Raw genomic sequence first — 22,535 nt, forward strand, 5'->3', positions numbered from 1 at the left:
CAAAGAAGGAAACGTCCCCCTGACCCCCCCCCCCCAACAGTGAAATACAGCAATTTTCGGGGTTTAGTGCGCCCCTCGGGCATATGATCCCCGGTGCCACTGCACCGGCTGAAACAATGGAAACTACGCCCTTGCCAAAAGGAGCACTTGAAAACCAAGACGTGTTGCTATACACAAACCGAACGAAAGTAAGTTGAACGTGTCTGTCATTGTCCAGGGCCGTCATTGGTAGCGCTTTCGCGCGCTACCAGATTGACAGCCCTGGGACGGACCCACTGTCTGTCACCCGCATCATCCGCCCGGTTACTGCCCACCGCGCACGTCACGTCACCACCACTAAGGCACCACCACCACCAACACTAAGCTAGGTGGTGGGGTGCGTGCATCACGGTGCGTGCGCAGACAGTGATGGACACAGACTAGTTCCCTTCCCTTCCCTGCCTCTTATTGCCTGCTGCACTGCGCGACCGCGAGAGTGCTGTGCGCAGCGCTTTTCCATTCCATTCACTCTGCGGGCCCGCGGCGCCGCGGCGGGGCCCCCTGAGCGCGAGGCCCTGGGCAGCTGCCCATACCGCCCATGGCTAGGACCGGCCCTGAAGACTTATATATAGAGAGTATTTCTTTTTCTTTCCAGTGGCGACTCCTCTGCTAATGCGGAGGAGCATTGCCTCACTGCCTTGATGAAGCAAAAGAAAGGAAAAAATAAAATGATAATAACTGTTATTACCTTTTTATTTTGTCCTCCTGCTGCAGCAGCTTGCCTGAGGGGGCAGGGCGTGGCTCCGGAGAAAGGCAGGAGTGGTACAACCCTCCTAAGTGCGCGATGACTGTTTGACCGGCCCTCTCAGGCCGCCCAAAACAGTTATGCATACTTTCCCTGTCCTCCATGCAGTCTACATTACAGCTTGCATGGAGAACATGTCCACACCTCCAGCCCCTGGCTGGGCACCGTGTTACGGCGCTAAGACCAATCATATGCAGTGTTGTTATTGGCTGCAGGAAGAGTGGGAGCCCTGGCGCTTCCTGCTTCCTGTTTCTCCCAAGAAGGAAGAGGATGCAGGAGAGGCAGCGGCAACCGGGCGGGAGGTGTTTTTTTTTAACCTGATTCTCCCCCTCCCCTTCTCCTCCACCCACCCCACTGCGGGTGGGAGGTAGCAGCTGCAACTGTTTCTTTTATTCTGACTAGAACCAGTATAGGGCAGGACACAAAATGTGTGGGTTTTCCTAATGCTGAACTGAAGACAACATTAGAAAATAATAATGTGTACTTCATATGAACTTCTGTATTCTGTCAGTAACGTGTTGTTATGACCCTTTTTTAGCATAATGAATTTAAATACCTTTTGGAAGGATAGGAGACTCAGTTGTTCTTGTGTGTTTCACACTATCAGCCTGCACTTGACAGCAGATGTCATTTGTATTTAACTTACACAGCCACCTTGCATGATATAAATGAGCCTCTAGATTGTCCAGCATTGAGGGGCGATTTGAGCGCCTGTACTATGTTCTTTGGGAATATTTGTCGATATCATCATATTTTATTCTCATATTTATTTAAATGGATTTTTTTAAACAACTTGCTTCTAGGAATGGTTTGATATAGATTTTATATTTTCTGTTCTCCATATTGAAATGAGCTCTGAAATTCCTTTCTACCTGGTGCGTCTAAAAATCTGTGCACTTTTGAGATACTTATTATAAACAGATATATAAACACACACACATATACACACCTGCAACCTTCGCCATCCCTTGCCCTGTTCGTTGTGATTTACATTGGAACAGTATTGAATATGGGCCAGCCAACGTCAGCTTTTCTCTGTGAGTGAAGGTATGTTGTTCTTGAACATGTGCAAATCCAAGTAAAAAGCTGTTCACTCCAGTCTCACGCTTAGTTGATTTCATTTAATAATTTAGTAATTTATTCTTGTGATGGTTCTTTTTTTTGTACTTATTTTTTTCTTGCATATATGCGTGCCACATTTAGTTGGAAGATTTTTTACTTTTTATTGTTTTTACACTTTTAGGGCCAGATGACACCAAGGTGCCTCCATCACAGGCAGGATTGTTTTGGTGCAGGAAGTGATGCCTTCCTGTATAAAAACAATGCTTAGAGGCATATGTCTCTATGTATGTGTGCTGCAAAATGCAGCACACAAGGAATGAGGAAGTAACGAGGGGAAAAGAAGATATTTCTCCTCATTATACCTCTCTCATGTAGCCGCACTATTTTGATGCAATCCCAAGTTTACTGACTTCAATAAGTCTGGGTTTGCTTCAAAATACATGGGTGGATGCACTGTAATGTCCATGCTCCACCCATCGAACATCTCTCTGACGCAAAGTAATGAAGGCATAGCGCTGCCTTCAATTTTTTCTTTTACTGGATATGTGGATATGTTTTAGCTAAATATTTCTAGGAACACTGCAGAATAATGTACGAGGTAATGGGGTAGCCACAAAGCAGACACGACACATGCAGCCTGACACAAGGTCATACATTGGGAGCAAGTGAATTAACCAATCAATGGCATTTGTAATGCGCAAGACTGCTTCGACTACAGCGCCCGGTGCCTAATGTGAATACCTGAATGGTAGTAAGTTTAGGATTTTGTCTTAGGTTAGTTCTGTGAATCAGGCCCATTGTTGTTGTGTAGGAAGGGACACCTTCCTGCACAAAAACAATCATAATGGTGTTTTGCTCCTTCTATATGTGCTGCAGAATGCATCACACATAGAAAAGAACAAAAAAAGAGGAGCCAAAAAAATTCTTCATCCTCGTTGCGCCACTCCTACACCTCTTCTAGGGAGGAGAAGGGTTCAGACGCATTCCCAGGTTTACAACACTTTGTAAATGTGGGAATGTGTCAGGTTCCATGAATGTTGTGGTTGAACACCCACAGCAGCACACATGTATGCCCTTTCATGCACAGTAATGATTAAATGGGGCCAACATTTAAAAGGCCATGAAAAGTCACCCAATTGGCTTGTAAATAAGACTTTTAGATCTTTTAACGATATGCATTTGCAGGGGTGCAAGAAGATCTACAGCCTTGGAGAGCTATTGACCAAACAGGGTTGCGTCGCTGTCAGTGTTGCCGGAGAATGTCGAAAGGGACGATTGCAGAGAGGAGGGAGACTAGATTCTGCTAAGATCAACCCACTCGAGATTCATTTTTAGTGTACAGTCAAATGCTTGGTGATAATTGGATTACTGCCTGTAAGCAGAGACACTGAGTTACGGCTGTTATCAGTGATTTATGGTTTTATCCCAGACATACTATAAACTGTGACCTGTCATCTCCAATCAAAGGCTCTGTGCATTCCTGAGTAGGGATGGTTGGTTGATGCAAGGATGGGCAGGGGAGCACGATTGAGCGGGATAACACTGTGATATTGAGCTCTTTCAAATGCATATCTTTTAAAAGGCATATTTAGTTTATATTTGTTTTTTATAAACAGACAAATAGATAAATTACAATGTTTTACCTCATGGTACATGTCAGCATGCCCATCCCTTGCACATTCACTATTAGTCAGCTACGAATTCTAAAGGCAACAATTTAACCAGTCACACGTGCTGGAATTAGCTTTTCTTTATGAACGAAAAAAAGTGGTTTTATTTTTTTTTATAAAAAAGAATAATTGACACAAAATACACAGAAAAGCGCAAAGTTGGTTTGTTGTCCGTGCTCCTCTGAATTAGTGGTCTGGATTCCGTTATCTCATAAATATCGTCACACTCATGCACTCACGTATGCACTCACGTCAGAAACAGATCTCTTTAAATAGAAGTGCTGCTGTCCCGGCAAACCTGCATTTGGCACATCCATTTGTCAAGCTCTGGTAGTCAATTGTAACAAATAGATTGCTCCTTCGTATCAAAATTCCATTGTGTTGACCTTTCATTGGTAGTGTTTTGTTGTTTTGCACAAGTACAACCGAAATGTACTGTTGATTCCTACATACAGGAGTGTTTGTGAGAAAAGAGCCCTTTGATAAACAGGATTGGATGAGCCAAGAAAAGTCAACCTTCCACTCGTCCCCTTGTTTCCATACTAGATCCGTACAGTATATCTTTGTTCATAGTGGTATCAGTTAAATAAGTCACTTCTCAGCCCTGTAGTGTATAAAACGCAGAGCAGAGCGCCTGATGTATCCAGTTGGCTTAGTCAAGTCAACCATGAAGTTCACAGCGCAAAGCGTCAAATGGAACAACGGTTATCCAATGGAACAGCCAAGTAAAGTTTCCCTCAGGATGGCGGACGGAAATATTCCTCCTCTGTTTTCAGCTGGCCTTTGGCTTTAAAATCCATTCTGCTTGAGGGTTCGCATGATACACATCCAGCATATAAGTGTCTGGGTCCAAGCAGTGTTCTCCTAAAATAGAAAAGGAAATTAGTTAAATGCCAGGATTGGATGCTTCTATAAGTACTATGAATCTACTAATCAAACTGCCCAATGGTATAATCCAGTCCGCGGTTCAGGATATCTTCAAACATGCTGGAGGAAAAAGTATATACATTTATTGCTGAGTGAATTTTATCTTTCAGTGAGCGGCTGAGCTCAGACCTAATATTTACTGTCAACTGCAGGACAAGTACTGAGCACACATTACAGGGCAATACAATGCTAGTGGGCCCTACTTTTTTGGGTCTGGCAGAGGCTGTTTCTTGTCTCACACATCACATCAGTTTATGCAGAAAGGGCCACTGTACTTGCCCACTTTGGCCAACCTCATATTTATTGTCAGTTTGTCGGCAGCCAAGCATAGCTATATGCACAAAGTAGTCTGTGGGACCCCCTTAATTCTCCTGTAGAACAAATAACATTTTCAATTTGAGTAGCTTATCTAATAACTTGCATCATATAGCAAGGAAAATTGTGTTACAATATATTTGACACTTTAACGTCCCATCACAGCCATGCCAATATTTCCATTGCCTTCCTCAATTTCCCGGGATAAAGCTGTTCCTGTAGGAACACGTCTTAGTCACTCGTGAACAAGTAAGAAACTGCTACTCAGCAGTGGTCGATTCGTCCAGTTCTCTTAATCAGTCTTTCAGTAATGGACTTTCATGGCAGAGACATTTGATGGCAATTCTATGTAGAACAAGAGTGAAAGCTAACAGTCACTTTCTTGTTTTCACTATCACTTGTTCCCATAATGTCCCTACTCCTCCTGAGCAGTCCAAGAACAAATGGTATAAAGTGGCTGTGGGGGCCGCACACACATTGGGCAGCCACTAATCTCACCGGTCAGTTCGATTTTGTAACATGGGGGTCAGCCAACTGTGATGCAAATAGTTGAACTGAGTTTAGCTCAAATCTTGCATCATTTGACATCTTGGCTAATCTTGTGCAGGCCAAAGATCACAGATCACTCTTTAGTCATGAATAGGGCTCCAACATTTTCTTCCCACTTATGTTGATCCCTAGTGGAGTCTTAACTGTCCCACCTGAAGAATCTATACAGCCTGGTGATCAGGTTTTTAACTAACGTCATATCACTAAAAGTGGTCAGTGTGGTGGATTCCATTAGTAGTCTGGGAACAATCCCCATTCACTCTTAGCTGACTTTAGTAGTGTACAGTATGTAAAAAAATTATTGTGAGATCCCAAACACTCTGTCCTTCCTGGAACATGACAAATCTGTCATTGAGATACAAATCACTAATCGGTTCACATCTACCCTCCCTCTCTCAAGTGACGAAGGTCCAGTTCTTCTCACCCAGGCAGGGGAACAGGAGGCAGCAGGGCAACTCGGCACAACTAGAGCACAGCAAGGCATAGTCCAACAAAGCAGCAGTCCAGCAGAGTGGCAGTCCTTTCAGCAGCACAGTAGTTCTTCTTCCTGGCAAAGTAGGCACAAGTCCAGAAGAGTATTGATGTGGTAGTGCCAGAGGTCCAGTACTTATACCCAATGGTGCCCTTGAAGTGGGGGAGACTTCAAAGAAAGCTTTGAAGTGCACAGATGCCCTGTCTTTCTGCCCTGACTCCAGAAACACTAATGGGGAAATCAATCTTTTGTGTGGGGACTGTTCCCAGATGAAAGTGTCAGGGCCTCCCTCCCATCCTTTTACAGGATGGTCCTATCCTTCCTTTGTGTGTGGCAGTTAAGAGGGAATGCAGGAAGCCACCTATCAACCACCCTAGAGTTGTATTCCAGAGACAGGCCGAAGGCACTAAATGGCTAAATAAAGTAAATTACAACGTTCTAAAGGTGGCCTTTGCTAATCTAGAATTTAAAATCCAACTTCACCACTGGTACACAGACAAACAGTGTGTTTTATGTAGAATTGCGAGGTCCCTGTCTCCTGGGATGGGTCACCCCCAAATGATTCACAGTGATGACCAAGAGTACAGAATGGCTATAATTTAAAACCATATGAAGATGAAAATGTTACCTACCTTTGGTAATCACATTTCTGATGGATGCTATATCTTCCTTCACCTTTCTCATCTCATAAATGTCACCAGGCCCCTGCTTCCACACAACTTCTATCACATTTTATCCAGCATGGATGTAATGATATCTGACTACATATAGCACAGATTCCACAAATTAGCTCAGGGTGATCAGGTACAGGCTGATCATATGCTAGATGCATTGTGAGACAGGGGCTTGATCTGAACTCAACAGAACAAATAGAGGTCTAGCGGTCCTATTCAGTGAATACTTCACTTATCCTTGTTTTAATTGATATTCTTGGGATTGAGTTGGACGTGTGATACACAACCATCATATGAAACACCTCATCATTACCCATTGGTTTGCTCATTAATAGCATGCATTTTATGAGGTCAAATATCAGGAACACTATTTTGTGAATTATTGCATTCTAGAGAGAGTTCTTCTAGGTTCTCTGCAGCTTTCAGTGAGCAGATCAATTGATCAAAGACCACACCATGTATAGTTCTCATTAATAATTTTATGGCAAATTTTACACTATTTCCAATGATGTCATAGAAGATATCATGAGTGATGTAATATGTGGGGATATTAGCAGAGCATGGCGAGGGATTGAGTTAGAGTTACCTTATGGCATGAGTATAACTGGCGAATTTCTATTGTTTTGTGTGTGTACAATCTGAACCTAACTATACCGACCTTGTAACCGTTGTTTTTTTAGTGAATGTTTAAGATTTTTTTAATTCTATATTGTACTATAATGTCCTATAGCCTTTGGTTCTTTCAGTAAATGTCAAGGGTGTTTTAAAAAGTAAAGTAATATTTAATTACCAAACGTGTGTGTGGGTGTATATATATATAGGTGCCTTTTACTTGCGGGGTGCTTGCGGGGACATTGGCAATCCTTTTAATACTTTTTTACATGTGAATGGCGGCGGCGACCCACTTGGGTTCTACTTATAAACTACCAGTCCCAGAAAGCATTGCTTCAGGTGTTACACCTGCGTATAATTACTGTGGGTATTTACTGGTGTTTGCCGCTTGCCGTCATGTCACATGGTCTGCCACTGAAGAGGGCGTTGGCCCGAAACGCGTCTGGCAGGAAAAGGACTTTGTTCGCGGCTCGCGCCCTTGCGGTGGCATCAATTCCTACCCGTAAGTGCATTCCCACCATGGGGCAACCCTTTCTTTCCATTTGTTAGCGGCCGGCCCGGTCGCGGGTTTGCACTACCGCGTACAAACTGCGGGTCCACAGCTGCCTCATTTGGGCAGCGTATTGTGGTACGGGAGGTGCCTTTTACTTGCGGGGACATTGGCAATCCTTTTAATACTTTTTTACATGTGAATGGCGGCGGCGACCCACTTGGGTTCTACTTATAAACTACCAGTCCCAGAAAGCATTGCTTCAGGTGTTACACCTGCGTATAATTGCAGTGGGTATTTACTGGTGTTTGCCGCTTGCCGTCATGTCACATGGTCTGCCACTGAAGAGGGCGTTGGCCCGAAACGCGTCTGGCAGGAAAAGGACTTTGTTCGCGGCTCGCGCCCTTGCGGTGGCATCAATTCCTACCCGTAAGTGCATTCCCACCATGGGGCCACCCTTTCTTTCCATTTGTTAGCGGCCGGCCCGGTCGCGGGTTTGCACTACCGCGTACAAACTGCGGGTTCACAGCTGCCTCATTTGGGCAGCGTATTGTGGTACGGGAGGTGCCTTTTACTTGCGGGGTGCTTGCGGGGACATTGGCAATCCTTTTAATACTTTTTTACATGTGAATGGCGGCGGTAACCCACTTGGGTTCTACTTATAAACTACCAGTCCCAGAAAGCATTGCTTCAGGTGTTACACCTGCGTATAATTACTGTGGGTATTTACTGGTGTTTGCCGCTTGCCGTCATGTCACATGGTCTGCCACTGAAGAGGGCGTTGGCCCGAAACGCGTCTGGCAGGAAAAGGACTTTGTTCGCGGCTCGCGCCCTTGCGGTGGCATCAATTCCTACCCGTAAGTGCATTCCCACCATGGGGCAACCCTTTCTTTCCATATATATATATATATATATATATATATATATATATATATATATATATATATATATATATATATATATATATATATATATATTCAAGCAGCAGTTTGGCGCAAAGCTTCAGTGGCCTCTCACAGCGGCGGGCCTCGGACGGGATCGCCAATCCCTCCACATTCCACCAAACTCGTTCACAATTCACAAGAACGATGTCCAGGCCACAGATAGTTTTCAAAAACCGTATTTAATCACAGCCCTACTCTATATATATATATATATATATATATATATATATATATATATATATATATAAATTCACTGAAAAAAAGAAAGGTTAAAGTAGCATTATAATTAGGTGAATATGTCAGTGGCAACATTAACATTTAAAACCAAAGAATTTCACCAGATATAGTAAGCACAGCTACATATAACTTGCGGCCACCCTAAGCACTGCTTATGACCCTACATTTTACATAACTCATTACAAGTTCTTTTACATCTTTAATGGCATCATTAATCACATCTCAAATTACATCTATGATAGCATCAGTGATGACATCATCCAAGCTTCCTTTTTACTCATTACTCTATAAACTAGTATGGTATTAAAGGCCATAAAGTAAATACAAAATAGCTCAGAATAATAACAAGCATCATGAATGTCATCACAGGTACAAGTGCCTTAGGTGTAGAATGCATGTGCAACATTGACCCTATACCATACACTTCATGGGAAGCATAGTTCACATTAACAATCAACCATAGATATATTAAAACACCATTAAACATAGTGTTCAATATGTCTAAAACTGTTCAGGGAAAGCAAAGGTCCTCAAGATAGTCAATGTCTTTTCTAAAATAAATGTTCTACTTCAGACAGCTTTTGTCAGTACCGAACCCCTCACAGTCACCAAACCTACACTGGAAAATGAATTTGATCCGAGTATAAAAGTGGGCACTGTAAATAATATTTACTCTATGGAGAGAGTTAACTCTTTACCACATTGTTTCCAGACAGTGAAACTCTCATGAAAGATACACCACAGAGTATTTTCAAAGTCTCTATTTAGAACATTGTACACTCTATGCAACACTTCAAAACAGGAGGCAAAGTCTGCTCAAGCTCTTGGAGACTTTCCTCAAGCAGGGGACACAGAACACAATAAAGTCCTCCTACTTTCCTTGGCAGAAAACAGCAACTGCAGGCCAACCCCAGACACACAGCAAGGGCAGTACTTCTCCTCAGTTTCTCCAGCCCTTCTCCTTGGCAAAGGTTCCTCTTGATTCCAGAAGTAGTCTAAAGTTCAGGAGTTTTAGTTTCAATACTTATACCCCAAAATGTCTTTCTTCTTTTTGTGCAAGGGTCTCTGAACACAGTCCAAACCAGTTCTGTCCTCTCTGGTGCAGCTGCCCAGCAGGAGGTGGAGATAGCATTGTGTAAGGCAGACAGGCCCTATAGAGGTGCAAGGCAAATCTCCTCCCACAACTCTAAATGCAGACCGGGCCTATTCAGGTGCTAGTGAGAACCTCCCCCAATCTAAATGCAGCCCATGTCTATTCAGCCCAGCCCTGACTCAGTCAGGAAAGGCAGGACACACATCAACCTCCCTGGTGGCTGTCTGAGAGGATGCACCTCCCCAGCCTCTGGCTCTCCACAACTAGACAGTCAATACACAAACAGGTAGAGGCACACAGAATGGTTAAACAACAAAATGCCTACATTCTAAAAGGAGTAGTTTCTGTCCTGTAACTCCAGTTCTGTAGTAGGGGTATCTCTGTTATAGTCATAATCTAGTGAATAGTCCCGCCCATGTGCGTGGACCCCGGCAATCAAAAATAATCTCTTAAGTTGTCAAAATCATGCAGAAACTGCAAAGACACTTAAGAGAGAATTTAAAGACAAATAATGCAGCCTATATCCACAGGCTACACTGTCCAGTACTTCAACTAGAAATTCCACCAAAAATCACCACACACAGCCCAGCCTGCCAGTTTCTACCATAGAGAAAACTGCCTTCCCCAGTCCCAGACTCAGGAATGATAGAGAGGAAGGTAGGGACAGACAAGCCCCATAGGCTGCCATTATGTGGCTTAAATAGGATACTGTGCCTTTAAGAGAACTTTCTAGACTTCTCCCAGTATCCCAGAATGCATAGCAGGTCCAACTTACTTTCAGTTCTTTTTGAAGGCGTACAAAACGCCAGACCTGCCGCATTGTTCACATGAAGAATTCTCCACCAGGGAGGAGGGAGGGCGCTTATGACTATAACAGAGATACCCCTACTACAGAACTGGAGTTACAGGACAGAAACTACTCCTTCTGTAGTAGGGGATCTCTGTGTATAGTCATAATCTAGTGAATAGAATGGCAAGCCCATCCCCACAACTAAGCGGTGGTGGAGAATAAGTACATAATGCCACTATTGTGCGAACAAATTCCGCAGCGAAGCCTGTCCAACCTGAGCGTCTGCCCTGGCGTCAGTGTCCAGGCAGTAATGTTTAGCAAAGGTATGAACCGACTTCCAAGTGGCTGCCTTGCAGATTTCAGCAATCGGCACGTTACGGAGCAGAGCCGTCGTGGCAGCTTTGCCCCTGGTGGAATGAGCCTTAGGCTTACCTCCTAAGGTCTTATTAGCTTTCTGATAACACAATTGTATGCAGGACACAATCCACCTAGAGATGGACTGCTTAGAGGTCGCAAGACCTGTCCTGACCGATCCATAATTGATAAACAACTGGTCAGACCTACGGATATCTTTGGTTTTATCCAGATAAAGTTTCAACACCCTCCTAACATCCAGAGAATGGAGAGTCCTCTCCGCTGGGGATGAAGGGTTCTGAAAGAACGTAGGTAAAGTTATAGTCTGGTTGACATGAAAGTCAGAAATAACCTTGGGAAGAAATTTAGGGTGAGTACGCATAACAACCTTAGCAGCATGAAATACAGTATAAGGTTCATTACAACACAACGCCTGAATTTCACTCACCCTGCGGGCCGATGTAATGGCCACGAGGAACGCCGCCTTCCAGGACAGGTGCTGCAACGAAGCCTTATGAATAGGTTCAAAAGGTTCCTTCATCAATCTGGACAGCACCACATTCAATTCCCATGAAGGCGAGGGAAGCCTGACAGGAGGGAATACTTTCTTCAATCCTTCCAGAAAATCTTTGATCACGGGGATCTGGAAAAAGGAAGTCTGTGAAGGGCATTTCCTGTAGGCAGTCAATGCAGCCAGATGAACCTTAATGGAATGCACATTAAGGCCAGACTGCGCCAAATGTAGAAGGTAAGGAAGGATGACATCTTCCTTACAGGCCGTAGGATCATGGTTCTTAGACTGGCACCAGACACAAAACCTCTTCCACTTGTAAGCGTATGAAGTCCGAGTGGAAGGTCTCTTGGACTCCTTCAGTATGTCCATGCAATCGTCGGGCAGATTCAGATGGCCATATTGCACTATCTCAGGAGCCATGCCGCCAAACTCAAAGACGAGAGGTTGGGGTGTAACATCCGTCCCCCGAACTTCGTGAGAAGGTCCGGCCTGCACGGCAACCGGATGTGAGGAAGGAGAGACCGGTGAAGTAGGTCCGTGAACCACCACTGCCTGGGCCACTCCGGGGCGATGAGGATCATCCGAGCCCTGGACCGGGCTAGCTTGATGAGCACCGCCGGAATCAGGGGAATGGGAGGGAAGGCGTACAGAAAGCCGTTCGTCCAGTCGATCCATAACGCATTCCCCAGCGTCCCTTGCTGGAAGTACCTGGAGGCGAAGTCTCTGCACTTGCTGTTTTCGGCGGTGGCGAACAAATCTACGTCTGGAGTTCCCCACCTTGCGAAGACTTCTCCTAGTACTTCGTCGTTTATGACCCATTCGTGGTTTTCCTGAAGCAGTCTGCTCAGTGCGTCTGCCTGAACATTCTGCACACCTGGTAGATGGGTGGCCGTTAACGTCAGTCCTCTGGCTAGGAGCCAGTGCCAGATCGCTTGCGCCTCCTGCGACAGAGTGCGCGATCTCGAGCCCCCCTGCTTGTTGAGGTAATACATCGTGGTGGTATTGTCCGTCTGTACAAGCAGAGAGTTGGTCCGGAAGGACGGAAGAAAGGCCTTCAGCGCCAAGTGAACAGCCCTGAGTTCCAGGAAATTGATGTGATACGTGGCCTCCATCGGTGACCACGTGCCTTGAATCTGTAGAGTCCCGGAGTGCGCTCCCCATCCCAGAAGAGACGCATCCGTCACGACAGTCTGCGTGGGAATGTCCTTGTGAAAGGGAACCCCTCTGAGGAGATTCTCCGCCGAACACCACCACTTCAGGGACTGAAGAGCATGCCGCGACAGGCGAATCTTGTCGTCCCAAGATCCTTTCCTCTGATCCCACTGATCCTCCAAGCACTCCTGCAGCGGTCTCATGTGTAGCCGTGCGTGCGGCGTCAGGAAGATACAAGAGGCCATCGATCCCAGTAGAGAAGACACCGTCCTCACTGTTGTTGATGGAGTCGACATAAGAGCCTGAGCCTTCCGAAGGAGTGATAATCGTCGCTCTTCCGAAGGAGACACGCTTGCTGACAGCGTATTGATGGAGGCTCCCAAGTACTGTATGCATTGGACCGGAGTCGGGACAGACTTGGCCATGTTGATGTGCAACCCCAGCTTGTTCAAGAGAACGCACGTCTTCTGGAAGTGCGCTCGCGCTTCCGAGAAGGAGGATGCCTTGATCAGCCAATCGTCCAAGTACGGGTAGACGAACACCTTGTTCTTCCGCAGGTGTGCCGCTACCACCGCCATGCACTTCGAGAATGTCCTTGGCGCAGACTTCAGTCCGAATGGGAGTACTGTGTATTGATAGTGATTGGTGCCGACTTGGAACCGCAGGAACTTCCTGTGTTTGTGTGCAATGGGCACATGGAAGTAAGCATCCTGTAGGTCTATCGCGCAAAGCCAGTCTCCCTGTTGCAACTGAGGGTAGATCTGGTGCAACGACAGCATGCGGAACTTTTCTCTGCGAATCCACTTGTTTGCCTGTCGCAAATCCAGAATGGGCCTGAACTCGTTCTTGTCCTTCTTGCGAACCAGAAAGAACCGGGAGTACAGACCTCTTCCTCTCTGAGACCGAGGTACGTCTTCTATCGCCCTTTTCCTCAACAGGATATCCGCTTCCGCCTGAAGCTCGCACAGCTGAAACTGGGAGCTGACCGGGGGAATAGCTGGAGGAGGGCTGGTGAACCGAAGACTGTATCCATTGCAAACAATATTCAGCACCCACTTGTCCTGAGTAATTTTTCTCCACTCTGCCAGAAAAGGTTGGATGCTTCCCCCTACCGGAGTGGGTAACGGATCCGGGGGAAGTAAGTTCCTAGGGCCTAGGCCCTGCCTGGCCCTTGGGCGCCGAAGCCGACTGCTGGCCTCCTCTGCCCTTCTGCCGCTTCTGGAACGGCTTACGGAATGGCTGCTGCTGCTGCGAGTGCCCCGAAGCCTGTCCCCGGCCTCGGCCTTGCCCTCCGAACCGCCGTTGGAACGGGCGGTACTGCTTCTTGGTTTCCTTGGGCTTTTCCAGGCCCACCGCCGTCAGTGTTTCGGCCTCCGCCTTCATGCGGGCCATTTCATCATCTGCGTGCTTCCCGAAGAGGGTCTCCCCGGAAAACGGCAGATTGGCCACCCTCTGCTGCGCGTCCGGTTTCAGGGACGTCAGCCGGAGCCAGGCGTGGCGCCGTTGGTTGATCCCGTGGCAGAACCCGTGAGCAGCCAACAGGGAAGAGTCCGCAGCCGCGCTGATTATCTGGTTGGCCACCAGCATCCCCTCACTCAGGACCTCCATGAAGTCTTCACGTTGCTCCCGAGGCAGATGTTCCGCAAAGCGCTCGAGGGAGTCCCAGAGGGCGCGGTCGTAACGCCCCAACAGAGCCGTGGCACTCGCCGCCTTCATGGACGTCGCGGAAGTTCCACAGATTTTTCGCCCTGCTGAGTCCATCCACCTAGACTCCTTGTCCGGGGGAACCGTGGAAGTCGGGGTGGTAGAGTGCTGCTTGCGGGCCGCCGTGACGATGACGGAGTCAGGCGGAGGCTCCGCTCTCAAGAAGGCCGGATCCGAGTCAGGAGCCCGGTATTTCTTCAGTAGTCTGGACGGGGCCGCTCTCGTCACAGCCGGGGTGAGAAACAGCGCCATAGCCGGTTCTTCCAAGCCCGGCACCAAGGGCAGGAGGGGACGAGACATGTGCCTCTGATGTAGAGTCTCGAAAATGACGGACGTCTTCGGAGTAGGCACTGTCAGAGTAATGCCTAGCTTCGCCGCGCCCCTCAACAGGACGTCTTGAAAGGCAACCAGGTCATCTATCGGGGACACCCTGGTGTCCGGCGACCCCGACAGCGTAGGTGAATAGTCCCTGGTCCCAGACGATCTCGTGCGGGAGCGAGATTCGCGCCTCCTATGGCGGTGTCTCGACCTCGTGGAAGATCTGTGCCTAGAGCGAGAACGGGACCTGCCAGCTCTAGGGCGCTCCTTCGGTTTGCGAGGAGGGGTCTTCCGCGGCTTCTCACGGGGACTCTTCGGATCCTCCCGGGGCTTCGGTTTCGGGGTCCCCTTGGGAGGAACAGGCAGTGACGGCAGAGAAGCGGACCTCGGCGGAGGCACCACCGGCCGTGGGGCGGGCCCATGCGGTGGGACCGGAGGTGGAGCAGGATCCTCCGCAGGCAGTGGTGGCACGGGTGGAGGGTCCTCCTTCGGTACGGGTGGAGGAGGAGGAGTCCCGGGTCGAGAAGGAGTGTACACTTCCGAGTACACCGAGCCCGGTGAACTTTTAGGGGACGGGTGCGGAGATCCGTCCCCATCCGCAGGCGACCTCTTCCTCTTGCGTCCACTGGAAGTGGCGTGACTCCTGGGGCTAGAGCCCCCTCTGCGTCGTTTGGGAGAGGGAGACCTACTCCTCGACGCTGACCGCTGTTTGCTGGACGCAGAACGACGCTTTTCCGGCGTCGAACGGCGCTTCCTGGACTCCGGCGTCGAACGTCGTCCCCTCGACGTCGACCCTCTCATCCTCGGCGTCGAACGTCGACTCCTCGACGTCGATCCCCTCTTGCGCGACCTCTCACGCCGTCCTCTCGACGTCGGGCGGTCCGCCCTCGGCGTCGATCGCCGTCGTCGTCTTGATGTTCCCGACGTCGAGGAGCGGTGTCGCCTCGACGACGATCGGCGGTGTCGCCTCGACGACGACCGACGGTGTCGCCTCGACGGCGAGCGTCGGTGCCGCTTCGACGGCGAGCGCCGATGCACGTCCCTGCGCCTTCGGCGTCGGTATGAAGACCTCGACGTCGACGAAGACGATGACGTCGACTTCGACGTCGGCTTCTCCTTCGCCGTCGAGTCGTCGCGCCGTCTCGACCCGGAGCCCCGGGGAGACGGGGAGCACGCCGTCGTCATCCCTCTCGACGCCGCCGTCGAAGCCCTCGACGTCGACGGAGAATGGGATCGTTGGCTGGACTTCCTGCCCCCGGGGAGCCCCCCAGGGGCCTCAGCAGAGGCAGAGGGATCCCTCCCAGGCTGCCCAGACCCACCTGCAGCACGTTGGCGCCTATCCTCCAGGCCAGCCAGCCTGATCTTCAATCTGTCCCTGAGTGTCCTAGCAGAAAGTTGCTGGCAGATCACACACTCCTCAGGGCCATGATCTTCTGGAAGGCACACGATGCAGACATCATGGGGGTCGCTTTTGGCCTTCTTCCTCTCACATGCTGGGCACTTAACAAAAAGGCCAGGCATTTCGGAGCCCCAAAACGCCTAAAAAACAGCACAAGGGTGAGAAGAGAACACCAAGCAGTAATCACAGCACTTTTAAAAGTCAAAAAGTGCAAAAACGAATTCAATAAACCCTTGAAAAAGGGAGAGCTCAATGCCAGGGTCCTGTAAGCAGGAGCCGGAAAAAAGAACTGAAAGTAAGTTGGACCTGCTATGCATTCTGGGATACTGGGAGAAGTCTAGAAAGTTCTCTTAAAGGCACAGTATCCTATTTAAGCCACATAATGGCAGCCTATGGGGCTTGTCTGTCCCTACCTTCCTCTCTATCATTTCTGAGTCTGGGACTGGGGAAGGCAGTTTTCTCTATGGTAGAAACTGGCAGGCTGGGCTGTGTGTGGTGATTTTTGGTGGAATTTCTAGTTGAAGTACTGGACAGTGTAGCCTGTGGATATAGGCTGCATTATTTGTCTTTAAATTCTCTCTTAAGTGTCTTTGCAGTTTCTGCATGATTTTGACAACTTAAGAGATTATTTTTGATTGCCGGGGTCCACGCACATGGGCGGGACTATTCACTAGATTATGACTATACACAGAGATCCCCTACTACAGAAGTAGCATTTTCAAACACACAATTTAAAAACCATCTTTAGTAAAAGATGTGTTATTACATTCTGAGTTCAGAGAGTCTAAACTTTATTTTTCTATCTTATCCCTATGGGAAGATATGCTTTTAAAATCTTACAAAGCATTCCCCATTCTGTCCTGTGGACAAGATAGCCTTTCAATAGTGAAAAACAAAATTGGCAGTATTTCAGTATCAGGACATGTTACACACATCAGTTCATGTCCTACCTTTCACATACACTGCACCCTGCCCAGGAGGGGTACCTTGGGCCAACCACAGAGGTGTCCTATATGTAAGAAAAGGGAAGGTTAGGGCCTGACAAGTGGGTGTACTTGCCAAGTCGACATGGGAGTTAGAAAACTGTGCACAGGCACTGCATAGGCAGGCCTGAGACATCTTTTCAGGGCTACTCATGTGGATGGCACAATCAGTGCTACAGGCCCACTAGTAGTATTTGATTTACAAGCCCCGGCACACCCAGTTTGATTTACTGATCAGTCCCTGATACTAGGAACTGATCAGTAAAACAAAATATGTCAATCAGGGAGAACCAATCATAATAACAATTTACAAAGAGAGAATATGCACTTTAACACTGATTACCAGTGGTAAAGTGCCCAGAGTCCTAAAACCAACAACAACAGGTCAGGAAAAAATAGGAGGAAGAAGAAACAACAAGTATGGGGATAACCCTGCATTAAGGTCCAAGTCCAACACCCCCTATTTTGCATTATATGGAACTGCATGGCCTTAATTTGCATCTTTACAATCTTACACCCTGGCTAATCTGGATGCAGTGCTCATGGGAATGATGCAATTTTAATCTGGATAAATGTACATATTCCAGGGACTCCTGCAGTGCAGGGAGGGCATTTCATGATGTCATTGACATGTAGGCCTGCCCTGGGACGCAATGTCCATTTCTGGCCGTTATTTCTGTTCCCTGGGTTTCCCAATGCCGCATCACACCGACCTCACTCAGGAGTAAACAGCTTGATTTGTTACCTTTTATCCTGTTTTGTACACATGGTTTGGGATTGCAAGAGTGTGTGAAGACATGAGAAAAATGAAACTGGATATAGAGCAGTAAGGTTCAAGGGGGGCGATGGCACAGAGACTGGGAAAATATCTGCTTACAGACAATGGAGGGGGGGAGAGCGAGTGGCTGGGGTTTTCAGAAAACAAAAATACACAGCGAGTCAGTCACATTTACATGGCAGTTTTCCTAGGAGTGGGAATGTGATGTGGCAGTGTTGGGAAGAATCTATTTTAATGGAGTTTGAGGCACCCCGAGCACTGGCAAAATCCCCAAAATGGTTGCCCCAAGATTGAAAGCCCTTAGCAGTAATTCTGTGACAGGTTGTCTGAGGAGGTTCAGCTACCGGTGCATGGACAGTGGCCAAGCGATCCCTCCTCTGCCACCCACACTGCCCTGGGAGATGTAGCAGATGCTTCTTTTGAATGAGTTTGCCATGCCCTCCTACAGCATGCTTCCTTTATAGATAGTGCTCATGGCTGAGACCGTAATGCTGGGTTATAACTTTGAATACATGGACACGTTCATTGGCAACATCCAGGGCTTCTTCTGCTATGACAGCTCGTACGCCAAGCCCTGCCCAGGTCCAAACGACAACAGCAATGGCCTTCCTCCTCTCCCTGGTGGGGGAATGCCCATGCTTACGGTAACACCTCCCTCTCTCTGTATTTGCTTCCCACAACCTATTCGCTTTTTGAGTGCCTTCCTTCAAACAGCAATATTGTGTTAATGAAATACATGGGTGATTTGTGCCTTTCCTCGCTTTCCTGCGCTTCTTTTTTCTTTTCTTTCAAATCTGAGTAAATTCACCGATCCACCATGATTTTGCAGAAACATTGGAAAACGTATTTTTTGGGCCCCGGTGGGGTCTAGGGGGCAGGGTATTTCTACCCTGTACCTGTCTCTTTTTTTGGGAGGACTCTGATGACTTTGAGTTCCATGATGGCTGACAAAACTTTATTGTTTAAGTATTGGCAGCCAATCAGATCTCAGCATGAGATCTGTCGGATCCGCAGAGGGTTTGCATCCTAAGATATCTGTATTTCTTTTCCCTTTAATAACCCCTAAACTATTGAAAATAATTACACCAAATCACAGAATGTTTACTTTATGGACCAAGATCTAGCTTTCTTTCAAACTTGGTGTAATTCCATCAGCAGTTCAGGCTTTAGTTGTGTTCAATAACCCCTATGGAAAATTGCATACGGAAAACAAGTATTGGGACACCCTTTTTCTCGGCCCCAGCTTCATGAATCACCCTGAAACTTTGCACACTGCAGCTGAAGACAGCTGCATACTAGTATTGAACATTTTATGAAGATTTATTGAATGGCTCCAAAGTTATTATGAAAACAAAAATCTGATTTTCTGATGAAAACCAGGTCCTAACTTTAACTACCTTACTGGGGACCAGATATACAAATACTTTTGATGCCTAGATATGTATCATTTATTCATGCAGCACGATGAAGCAAGCCACCTTGCTGCACTGTTCTGTGCGAAAAGGAAAAGACAGGAATGCGCCATATTAAATATTAATTTCGATGAAGCAAGCCACCTTGCTGCACTGTTCTGTGCGAAAAGGAAAAGACAGGAATGCGCCATATTAAAAATTAATTTCTAAAAAAACTACTGAACAGATGTACCCCAAACCACAAAATGCATTATCTGCAGACAAAGAAGTATGTTCCTGCCAAATCTGGGGGCATATTACCAACGAGTAGCGATATTTATCACTAACTAGGCTTAGCAACGATTTTTTATCGCGAAGCATCGCCGGAAATTATCGCTGAGATAACGTGCTATTAGCAACGTTTATCTCCAAAGCGATCATTTTTTTTCGGCGATAGCGTGAATATCGCTGACAATACAGCGATATTCACGCATTAGCGACGAAATGCTCTTAGCCATGTTATCCACCTCCCATTGGATAACATGGTTAAGAACTGGTCTGAGCAGGCGTTAGTTTTTGGCGATAGCAGGAATATTTCCACCGCTATGCCCGCCTTGCTAATAGGCAATAGCGGCGTTAGCGACTGCTTTCAGTTGCTAACAGGTTCGGTACGCCCACTTTGCATGTCATTAGCGATAAATATCGCTGACATGCAAAGCGGGTCCCAAACCGCTCGCTATCGCCTAAAAGTTGTTGCTAACATCAGTTAGCGACAGCTTGCTAATATAGCGATAGAATTATCGCCGCTTAGCGGCCGAAAACGGCCACTAAACTGGCGATAATTCCCTATCGCCCCCCTTGGTAATATGCCCCCTGGTGTCATTCCGTACAGCAGTTTTTGTTGTAGCCCTGACTAATGAAGTCTATGGAAAATGCATGGAGATTTCGCATTTTGGGACACCCTTTTTCTCAGGGCCCACTGGCTAGATCACCCCAAAATGTTTAATGCACAAACTATTCGAAAAGTAGCACCTTTTTGTAAAGTTTCATGGACATTCGTCAAACGGGGGCAAAGTTATTAAAAACAAAATGAGCACTTTCCCTATGGAACAGCTGACTTAACTGTAACTACCCAGTGGAAACTGCCACTGGGTAATATATAAATATATCGAATTTTTGTAAAATCAAAGTGCTAGCCATAGCTAAAAAAGATTTAGAAAGCACACATATTTTAAATCTTGAAAGGCATGAACAGGGATCCAGAGCAAAGACAGAACATGCAAATACATCAGAGTAAATTGGCGTGGAGCAACTGGAGCTGGTGGAAAAGTGCACAAACACAACAATGTGCTACTAATGGCCAGATTATTAGACAATGTATTATTATTTTCTCATGGCAAGTAACTGTCCAGGGTATGGTTTCTTTATTTTTAGCACAAAAAGTTTTACAGGGTTTAATTGAGGCTATGTGATTGTTCTCCAGTACTTCAGTGGAGCACAGATACATTTGAATTATAAAGTCATACACATATCTATCACTAGTGCAGCAGATGCAGTGGCACTGGGCATAGGAGCTTTAGGACCCGCTGTACCCCAATTATGACTGCTTTCACTATCTAATCTAGGGGCAGGACATATTTTCCTTGTCCTGAGGTAGGGGCCGCCAATTGCACACTAAGTGGAATGTGTACAATGAACTGGTGAAGAGCGGGTTAGCTGCAAAATTGCTAATGCAGCACTTCATCAATTCAAACACACAGGGATGCGCTGTATTTAAATGATACAGAGCACACCTGTGTTTACCCTAGCGCTGGCACTAAATTAAGCTGCCTAGAGCAAACGCAGGTACCCTTGCAAGGATGCCTGCGCTGGGGGGAATGATTGTTAATGTACAGGAAGGTGATTTGTAACTCCTATGTGTGCTGCAAGAAATTGGAAATTGTATTTTTTTTAATGAATGCTTCAGTGCGGGGAGGGACACTGTCTTGCGCATAAATAAACATTCATGGCGATTTGCTGTTTCATAGAAACAACAAAAATAAAAAGAAAGTAATAATTTCTCCTCGCTTCGCCATGTTAAGAGCAAGTTGTTTTTGGTCTTAAATTTGGCGCTGGCCCATATTTACGCCACCCCCGTAAATAGGGGGCAGCGTCCTCCATATATGGTTCTCCCTCCGCACCCCAAAGTTTTTCCGGGAGGTTGAGATCACGCTCTCCATCCTCTACGATGTGCCAGTAGAAGAGTGCGACTTCCTTTTTTCCCGCCGATCTTTCAACTAGGATATTTTCTAAAGGACTCTCCTCTCCCATCATTCCTTTCTTCTTAGTTTGAGTCCGAATCCAGCTGCCTATTTGTAAGTATACTATCCAAGAGAGTGATGATGTTACCTTGAGCTTGAAAATATCCCAGTCAATGATTGATCCTTCCACCAGCAGATCGCCCCACTTTGTGATACCTGCGTCTAGTAGGACTCTTTTAGCTGTGTTGGCTACTTGTGATGCTAGTCCAGGTAAGCCCCAAATCGGGGCATGTTAAGATAGGTATCCTATCCCGGCCTTAGATTTTATTTGAGACCATTCTTTTAAAATACTCAATAATGACTTTAATCTAATTTTTTTAAAGAACTTCTGGTGGCCGAACTTGAAGAGAAAGCCGTTCACTGGAAGGTCCGAACCCAATAACATTGCCTTGTACATAAGCCCATTTGCATTTTCCCAGGGGATCTTAAGTAACATCCTGGAGTGGGACAGATGAAATGCCCAGGCGTAGTATTCCAGGTCTGGCAATGCAAGCCCCCCTTTTTCTCTTCTCCTTCTCAGTTTTTTCCAAGCTAATCTGCTGGATTTATATCCCCAAATAAATGAATTAATGTTTTACTGACATTTTGCAAGCTGTTTGGTATCAAAGACTAGCGGGATGGAATTAAAGATAAAAGTAAATTTCGGGAGAATACTCATTTTTATCAAGCTAGTTCTCCCGTAGATGGTAAGCGGGAGGAAAGACCAAGCTTTCATCAAGATTTGGGATTCTCGGGAGATACAGGCTAAGTTGTTTTGAGCCAGGTGTTCTAGATCTTTAGTTATTGTAATTCCCAGGTACCTCATTGAGGATTTTACTGGGAGTTGGAGATTGTGAATATTCCAAACCATAATTTCCGTTTTCCCAGCATTAATTTCGTATCCCGAGAATTTCCCAAAATCCTCTGCTTTTTTTTATAATTGTGGGGAATGCCAACGCGGGAATCTTTTACCCTCCTCTATAAAATCATTAAGCCAGCATGGCTGAGGCGCAACCATTTCTTCACACTTCACAGAGCGTATTA

The 22,535-nt window shown here is 46.7% G+C and overlaps 1 protein-coding gene across 6 annotated transcripts in view; it reads right to left on the minus strand.

Annotated features, from left to right (window-relative positions):
• Window positions 1-3,591: 3,591 nt before the first annotated feature.
• LOC147723120 (rho GTPase-activating protein 28-like) overlaps window positions 3,592-22,535 on the minus strand; it is a 1,353,671-nt gene continuing 1,334,727 nt past the window's right edge. For all 6 annotated transcript variants that reach the window (XM_086965471.1, XM_086965470.1, XM_086965472.1 and 3 more), the window contains one exon: window positions 3,592-4,380. In XM_086965471.1, coding sequence (XP_086821597.1) covers window positions 4,289-4,380 — 92 coding nt within the window. In that variant the 3' untranslated portion in view covers window positions 3,592-4,288. The remainder of the gene's footprint in view (window positions 4,381-22,535) is intronic.

The sequence above is a fragment of the Lissotriton vulgaris genome, chromosome 4_1 (assembly GCF_964263255.1).
Source record: "Lissotriton vulgaris chromosome 4_1, aLisVul1.2, whole genome shotgun sequence".
NCBI lineage: Eukaryota > Metazoa > Chordata > Amphibia > Caudata > Salamandridae > Lissotriton > Lissotriton vulgaris.